This window comes from Wolffia australiana, chromosome 16 (assembly GCF_029677425.1).
Source record: "Wolffia australiana isolate 7733 chromosome 16, ASM2967742v1".
NCBI lineage: Eukaryota > Viridiplantae > Streptophyta > Magnoliopsida > Alismatales > Araceae > Wolffia > Wolffia australiana.
The window spans coordinates 9,425,623-9,434,705 of record NC_135850.1 but is presented as its reverse complement, the minus strand read 5'-3'; the positions used below and the strand labels follow the sequence as shown (position 1 = coordinate 9,434,705).

Here is a 9,083-nt window from a genome sequence, read left to right as displayed (position 1 = left end):
GACACCCGCACCAAGCACCTAGCGCTGGCCGCCCCGCTGAAAGCTGTCCGCGCCTAGCGCCCAGCGGCGACCGCTCCACTCAGGGGCTGCCAGCGCCACCCACCCCACTCAGGGCCGGCCGCGCCAAGCACCCAGTGCTGGCCGCTCTGCTTAGGGCCACCCCCGGCCAAGCGCCCAACGTCAGCCGCCCCGCTCTGGGCCGCCCGCGCCAAGCGCCTAGTGCCAGCCGCCCCGCCTAGGGCTGCAAGCGCCCGTCAGTTTGGCCCCTCGTTCAAGTGTCCTCACCGTCGAGCGGCTCGGGCTAGCTTGATCAATCATTATCAGGGCCGCTCAATGCCCGGAACGTCCAGATATTTCGTCTAGTGGGCCTTACGACGCCCGGATCGCCTAGTCACATCACGACCTGAATTTCCTGCAGCCTCATCATGCACTTCGGTGCCGAGGTACGCCCAAACCCTTTGGTGTCGTGTGTTCTTTATCTAGTGTTCCGTGAGGATTCTTCCACCGCCGTCAGATTTGATTTGAATTTCTTGAAGTTACCACAAATTGTCCCTTGCGTGAGATTTCCCGCGGACGTGAATTCGTAGTATTGGATTTGGAGCTTCGGCATCGTCGCAGTGGTTGAAGACAGTACTCCTGTCCTCGACAAGGAACGGGGCTGCACCACCATCATTTCATCGGTTTTAAGATTTCATATTTGATCGTGTGGATTTTGCGGTCTGTTTTATGCCTTTATCCAAACCCGTCCTGCATCCTCCTCCCTTCGTTGTCATTGCTGTCCCCCCTAGTCGTCAGCTCCCCTAGTTGTCCTGCATCAAAATGATATCTTTCTCCTATCTCTATCTATTGTCACGTCACCAAATTCATTTATACATATTTAAATATTCTCCTTCTTATTGTCATTAATATTTTCATTTCCTTTCTATTTTTGCTTACACCTCAATAGAACAAAAACCAATTCACTACTTACCAAAATCTAGGATCCCTTTATTTATAATATCTTCTTAATGAATAATTATACTAGAATCTCACCTACTAATCATAGTGAGCTTATCAATTACCTCACCTTATTTATCCCACATCTTGAATAAAGTTCAAAAATATATCTTCCACTGTCTATTTTACTATCTTGCTTCTCTAAATACTATAAATAAATTTATTTTTCCACTCACTACTTATCTCAACAATTTAAATATCTTCATTATTATTATCATCTTTAACTCAACTATTAGATCAATCTCTAGAGACCAGCCAATTTGGACATGACCTCACTCCTACTATACATATATTTGAGTAATCTTACAAAGTTAAAAAGTTTATCTGGTTGAGGCAAATTGAATTTACAATGGCACTAAAATTACACCCACAATTTGACTTCATTAAAGACTAAATTAAATTAAAGGCGAACATAGCGGAAAGAAAATAGGTGTTTTTCAATGATTTCTGTCACACTTTAGACGGGATGAAAAATGAATTATTAGGGTTTCACAATTAACCAGATGCTAAGACTTTGATAGTCCGTCATAGATGATTGATAATACATATATAATAATAAAAGCTAGTAAAGGTTCCATGAGAGAGTTGACAGACTCCTAGGCATTTTCAAGAGCGTGAGGTGTAGCCTGTATCCTTATAATCTGGCAACTCAACGTATCAATTAGATTATTCATCCTTTATTAATAAATATATTTTTATATATCTTAATAAATATGGTTGGCCATCAAGGGTATTGCGCTATTAGAGTTAATGGGCATAGAGGGCCACATATAGTATTTTTACATGGTGTTAAATATTGTTTTAGGGACTTTTATTGAAGGTTTCTAGACAGTAAAAATTCTGGAGGATGCCCATTTATTTTTGGTACCCATCCAAGCCAGCTTGGATGTGCTCCTCTTCTTTTGGATTCAAAAAGACTGTGTTCTGGTGAGGTTGAATGGTAAGAAGACCTTATCAGATTTCATGCAGTATTATTTGAGGGAATGAGGAGGAGATCCAATATTCTGAAGATTTTGCGGTACATCTTGGATTTTTACACTTGAATGCCACAAAGAGACTTGTCTAAGAAACCTAGTGATAACAGAATCTAATCTGTGCAAAGTGATATGATTCGTTTAGCCTGTATCCTGATTCGTTTTCTAGTTAAGTAGATTTACTGAGTTCAATAAATCTCCATCAATTTGCATGATTAATATGGTCTATGAAATTCCTGTATCCACAATATCCATAATACGGCCATGTTTTGGATTCTAAAGAGAATTCATATCTTTTCCTCAGGCTTCGGAATAGGAATGACTTTCCATGTTCTTACGATGTCTCTAAATATATCTTCAAACATAGAAAAATACAAAATCACTCCTGGATATTTATTGCTCTGGTACCATGTGCTCTGGACCTTCCCTTTACTTCTAAGGTCTCCTCTTGTGACGGCACTTACGGATGTTTAATCAGAGGGATTGGTAGGGAGGAATGCAAAGCACGACACAGAAAGGAGCAGCACAAATATCCTCCAGATATGAACTTAATAAAGAAAGTGATATATTTTCATATGGGGCAATGACACCTTATAATAAGTCGCATTCACAGGCAGACGATAGTGAACATTGATCCAATATTAACGCTGGCTGGCGAAAATAATAATAAGAAAAAATATAATAACATAGGCACAGTCTAATAACACTTCTAATTTACCGATTGTACTTCGAAGATATATCGTTTAAGAGTTCTTTCTACATTATCATAAATGTAGATACTTTAGAGAGTACTCAATGGCTCCTACAGTTGGGTGAAACTTTTATTTAATCGAATTTGAAGTAACGAGATGAGTATTTTGAAACATATATTTTTTTATCAATATCAAAATTTACACCATACATATTTAATTTCTGCATACTGTACCAAAATAGAGGGTTTACATTTTTCCCGAATCAGAACAGAGTCATGTAATGTTGTTTATTCCGCAAAATCAAAACTTTTGCTGCAAATGCAGTTTTTAGACGTTTAATGAAGGTGCTGCTAACATATGAGATGTCTACAAGTTCCATCAACCGAGGAGGGAGAATTATTTTCATAATTGGTCCTTCATTAGCTCTCTATGTCGTAATGTATGTATGAACAGAACTCAATGAAAAGAAAACATTTCTACTGCTCGCGCGATTACAATTTTTACTGTAGAAACAAAGCGCTGACAAAAGTCGACAATAATGTTGAAAGCTCATGACAAGTGACCAACCCATGCAACTACTACCTCTTCTTTTGAGAATGAAAATGAATCAGTTCGCTGTTGCCAATCAGAATTGGTATTATTGGTACATTTTGCAGGAATGTCTGAACTCCGGCGAGTTCATGCAAAAATACAAATAGTTTTATCTATATATGCTAACATGTGCATATGTATGTATGGCGGTATCGTATCCTGGTTATTTCACACCAGAATTCTGCAGCGAGACGTGCGAGGATTCCACATTGCCGGCAACAAGTACCGCCGTCCCGCCAGTCCATTGGCGTTGTAGCTGCCGCCGGTGGCGCCGTCGATGAGCAGCTTCCCAGGATAGCCTGGGTACGCTCCCGTGCCGAAGATGCCCTGGCATGCAGACGCGGCTTCAAGCGGCGCCTCTTTGGCACCCTGGAAGTACCCGTTTCCAAAGGGGTTCGTCGCCGTGCCCGCCAGCAACGCGGCCAGGTTGATCACCATCCCGTCCACGCCGACGTCGCCGTTGGGCGCTACCAGCGGCGGCGTCTGCGGGCCGTAGATGGGCTGGTGGAAGGGCCACGCGCACTGCCCCGGGCACTGCGTCTCCGAATTACCCACCCATATGAACGGCGAACCGGGGCGCCTCTGTCCGTGCGTCCCGCACCGGCTCATGCAGAACCCCTCCACCGCAACGTCCGCCGAGGTCAGCACCACGGCGACGCCCGCGCGCGGCCCAGCCTTCCCGGCCAGGGTCACCAGGTCGGCGGACTTGAGAGACTTGCCCAGAGAGTACTTGTCGTCATTGATTTGGCTGCCCAGCGAGATGACCGCCGTCCCCCCGGTTCCGTAGGCGCCCGTGGTGCTCCACCACGAGGCCACCGAAGGGTTGGAGACCGGCTTCCCTGTGAAAGAACGGAGAAAGTCGACGATGATGGCGCGCTGCGGAGGCGAGAATCGACCGTACCAGACCAGGTTGACGGTGACGGTGCCCTTGAGGAGAGGTCCAGAATGGTACTTGAGGGTTAGAGGCGGCTCCGTGACGAGGGCGGTGAGCTTGCGCGGCAAGGCGGAAGCAGGGAAGAGACAAGAGGACAGGAAGACCAGAGCGAAGAACGAGGAAATGAAAGGAGAAGAGACTTTTCTTGACGCCATGGAATGCTTAACTTGGCGTTGGCAGACGCAACAAAGAGGTTAGGAGAGGGGAAACCAAGGATAGTGAACTTCTTATCGACGAAGAAAGGGCAGAGAGTGGTCGTAGTTTATATGGAGTATTGAATTAACGCGTATGAACGAAGCCAGCTGTTTGTAAGAAAACGTTTGGTTGCGGCGATGGCGACTGATCCAGATATGATAAGAATGAACGCGGCATGATCGTGGTCTTCCCCCTTTAGTCGGCCGGAAGGTCGGCGCATGGCCACCGTCGTAGAGAGAGATGCCAACAAATAAACAATGGGAGAAGAAACTTCCTCTCCAGCCTAATTTAGTACACAACAATCCAGAGAAACGGCCCCTATGCTTATCCATCGTCAGCTTGAATTTACAAGACTACGTTCGTTGGTATACCTAGAGAGTCAACCACGCGTTGTGACCTTCGCTTGCTACATATATTAGGAGGACAGCCTGTCTTTCTTGCAGTAGGCTTCAACATGAGCGGATGCCTAGTTGGATAATCCGATATCCGAGATCCTGATGAAATAAAATCGATTTCGGATAATGTTCGACTTTAATGAAATAATTCTTCACAATAGTTGGGTGATGGCCAACTAGGCCTTTTCTAATCTCGAGCAAAAAGTGACTTTGTAAGTTAATTGATACATGGCCACTACACAACATTTCATTCCCATGTGACTGAACACAAAAAATTTCTATCTAAATTTTGGGACAAAACACATATTCTATCCCATTCCAAAAGATTGATAGTGTAAGAGAAATATTATTAGGTTGACACAGGAGTAATGTTGATTGGGTTGGTATCAATTTGTCTTGAATGGTTGAATTCCTTTGTTTAATACATTTTAAACTCTACTTAACGGTTACATAGTGATGGATGGATTTTTTGAGTCTAAATTATTCTTACAACGAATGGAAATGATGCTGCAATAATTGACTACCAATGAATTATAACAATATATACCATCTCAGTAATGTATCAAATTACTGACTGTTACGATAATAACTTTAAATTTTAATTATTTCCCTTCTAGTAAATAAATCAAATATTTTTTTGTTATTCTAGTCTTTTAAAAAAGCCCTCTACAGAATTATAACTAGTCCTTGTATTTGTGCATTTCGTCTGTTATTTAAATATAAATTATTGACGTGGACACTTTCATTCATGAATAAAATTTTATCTTAAAAAAATGCAAATTTATTGACTCGATATGAACAATCGATATACAAGATGATCCATGTCTTTATATTGACTTAATTTTATGTGTGCGAACTATCGTATTTTACGATAATGTGTAAAATTCATCTTATGGTCTGTACTTAAATGTTTCCTTCGTTGCATTGATGCTAATAGGTTCACTTGGTCATCATCAGATTTCAGAATTATACCTCACAAAAATAAAAGAGTTCGAGGATCATGAAAATGTCACTAATATGCCATGATGGTACATCTTTTGAGTGACATGCAGATATTATCTCTGAAAATTTTGGTATTGCACAACATATGGAAGGACACGGTCTGGTCTTGGTCTGAATTTTGAAAAAACCTAAACGTACACCATACGTTCAGTCCAATCCCAGTCTGGTTTGGTCTTAGTCCAGACAGGTTGAACAGCCAATGGTGAGAAGTCAATGCCATTCTTAGAATATATATTAAGAAATAAAAATATATTTTCAGCGAATTTTAGTCAAAATTAGAAGAATGATGTTCCAATTTATGGGTGTTCCACTGAAATTCAATGACAATCTAGGAAAGTATTTTAAGCAAATAAAATAAAATATTATAAATGAATTTTAGAAAAAATATAAATGAATCTTAGAAAATATTTAAGTCAAAATTAGAAAAATGGTGTTCCAATTTATGGGTGTTCCATTGAAAGTGGTTGCCCTTTTTCCTGCTTATATTTCCTTTGCTCCACTTGGTTGTCTCACTGCATCCAGATTAACTCTATCTGAATGTCAGCTCAAGTGAGAAGTAGCGTTTGATACTTAGCTAACAGAAAAAATCATATTCATCATGGTTGAAAAAAAATGAATATTACAGAAAAATTGGAAAAGCTTCTGAAAACTAGAATAAAAAATGGTTTTACCTTTTTCAATATTCAATTCTTCCACTCCCATGTTCATTTCATTGTCCTCCTTTTTTTACTCCACAACATTCATTGAAGCGAAATATTTGATAGAAATAATGACGGATGTAGTGTTTACATAAAGGCATCGTCTTATAAATGTCATGATGCATCATCCCCCAGGAAAAAGGTGCTTCAATAGAGCACGCGAGTGAAAATAGAAAGGTTTGCTTAGTGATACTGTAAGACATGGACATTTTTTGACCCAAATGTACCATCATTGGAGATCAGACTCATGAGAATCAACACACATTTCTTGAGGTAGTAATCCTTTACTCCAATATATTTTACTATTACATCTATTGCACATTTTTTCAGGCTTGATCAATTCAATCATCAATTTTGATTGTTTGACATTCGTAGCAGGTGTATCTTCATATTCATCTGGTTGCTCAAGGTTGATGAGCTGGTAATCTATTAAGAAGGTGGAAAACAATTTCAATGATTACATATTTTCATCCTCATGGATGAACTAAATCTTGTTTATTGGATCTAACATTGTTTCAATTGCAAACATTAGCGTTGTTTCTTAGAGAGATGAATACTCTACTTACTTGTCCTTCATTGGGTTGGGTTCTGTAACTCAATCGCTGGACTAGAAATCTATTTTCCATGAAATGGAAGGAATGATCTATTCAAAATAAATCCTTAAAGTATTACATATTATGTGTACCATGTGGGAAGCTTTTTCCACCCTTCATTTGCTCCCTTGGAGATTGTGCTGAAGCCATTCACTTGTCCGACCTCGAGATGTATCCATACGATCAAATTGCTCCCGGATCTCTACTTCTTCTTCTCAAACTCTTTTTAAAGCTCTTGAAGATCTTCTCACCAAAAACACACTCGTCTTGGATGAATGGAGAAATATTGAAGGAAGAAAAAGGTAGGAGGGCACCCAGATCTAATTTGTATGGGTGGCTAAAATGAGTGCCCTCCCCTACTTATACACTACATATTTTTCATAAAATGCCATTATATAAAAGTATATCCACCAAAGCCGCTATAAACTTATGTATGTGACCCTCTAGATCCATGTATCATTCTAGTTATTAACCTTGACGGCCTAATAACAATTATTAACCAACCATGTTAATTAACTAACTAAGGACCCATTTAACCCAATCCATTTAACACGGGGTCCCATGTTACACCTCATTCTCTAGAAGATGGAACCTTTACCATCATTGGTTAGCGTAATTGTATAATTCTTCTAATGGATATTATGTGGCCGTCAAGAAAATCACACCACCATGTTTATTTAAGTCCATTGAATAAAATATTTATGTTCATTATTATTTCAGTTTGATATTTATAATGAAGTCTATGAATATGCGCAATGACATAGTGAATTATGATGAGATCATATTATAGTGATCACTAGTCGAGATGGTTGAGATGCACATTGAATTATGCGGATAGAATAGCACTAGTTGATCTTACTTATATGATAAGTATAGCTGATCCTATGGCTATTAGTGTGGCGACACCAAGGACAGATAGTGGGTGCTCTATTGAGAAAGAATTCACTGAATTGATCCGTATGAATTCTTGAATGGTATTGTACCTAAACATCTATCAGGTTGATTCATATCACAGTTATATAAGTGATTAATAATTTTCTAGCGGTGAATGGAACTCAGGTTTGTCTAGTGGTGAATGAGATTGCCTCTAGAGGGACTGTACTTTAAAGATAAACCCAATTGTTGAGTAAAGATTAGGAAACTAAAGTTGATAAGGTGAGAAAGAAGAGGTATTAATTACATAGCCGGCCAATACAAGTAATAAAGTGATAATAGGTGATTGATATTATGCGACGGTCAAGCAAAAAACACCACCATGTTTATTAAAGTTCATTGGATAAAATATTTACTTTCATTATTATTCTGGTGTGATGCTTATAATGAAGTTCACTAATATGTGCGATGACATAGTGAATTATGATGAGATCATAATACAGTGATTACTAGTCTTTAAACATGTATTTTAAATATTCCTATTCAATGGATAGTCGAGACGGGTATCAAATTATTCTGATAGAATAACGCTAGCTTATCCTACTTATATGATAAGTATAGCTGATCATGTGGCTAGTAGTGTGGTGACACTAAGGACAGATAGTGGGCGCGCTTTGGAGAAAAAGTTCATTGAATTGATCTGTATGAATCCCTAAATGGTATTAAACCTAAATGTCAATCAGGTTGATTCACAACATGATTGTATAAGTGATTCCCTGACCTAAGCCACCAAGGACATCTTGATGCCAGATGTCGTCGGGACGTCATCCAATTGACACCGAATGTGATGGTCTGGTGCCGATGAAAGAAGACGGTATCGGACTATGGCGATGGCGTTGTCCGACACTGAATCTTAACGGTAGAGGACTACAATGAGATGCAAGATGCAACAGACTATGGTACTTCCAAGTGCCGACTATCTGAGAATTCCGACTTCCGGGAAATCGACAGAGTCACCCGGTGGCAGTAGGTTGGACCTCTTGAGCCTCGTCCAAGAAGACGAGGACGCCACAGTGCCGAACGGAGCAACTTGGTTGGGTTTTGCTCTCACAGGACGGGCAAGCCCGACTCATACCAAAC

At 40.2% G+C, this 9,083-nt stretch overlaps 1 protein-coding gene across 1 annotated transcript; it reads right to left on the bottom strand.

Annotated features, from left to right (window-relative positions):
• Nucleotides 1-3,247: 3,247 nt before the first annotated feature.
• LOC144713586 (protein EXORDIUM-like 2) lies at nt 3,248-4,436 on the bottom strand. The gene has a single exon (XM_078588202.1). It carries the CDS (start codon nt 4,340-4,342, stop codon nt 3,422-3,424), a length of 921 nt encoding a protein of 306 aa, XP_078444328.1. The 5' UTR covers nt 4,343-4,436; the 3' UTR covers nt 3,248-3,421.
• Nucleotides 4,437-9,083: the final 4,647 nt, after the last annotated feature.

Excerpts from the sequence above, each read along its gene's own strand:
- LOC144713586 (XM_078588202.1), bottom strand. The coding sequence starts at position 4,342 with ATGGCGTCAAGAAAAGTCTCTTCTCCTTTCATTTCCTCGTTCTTCGCT.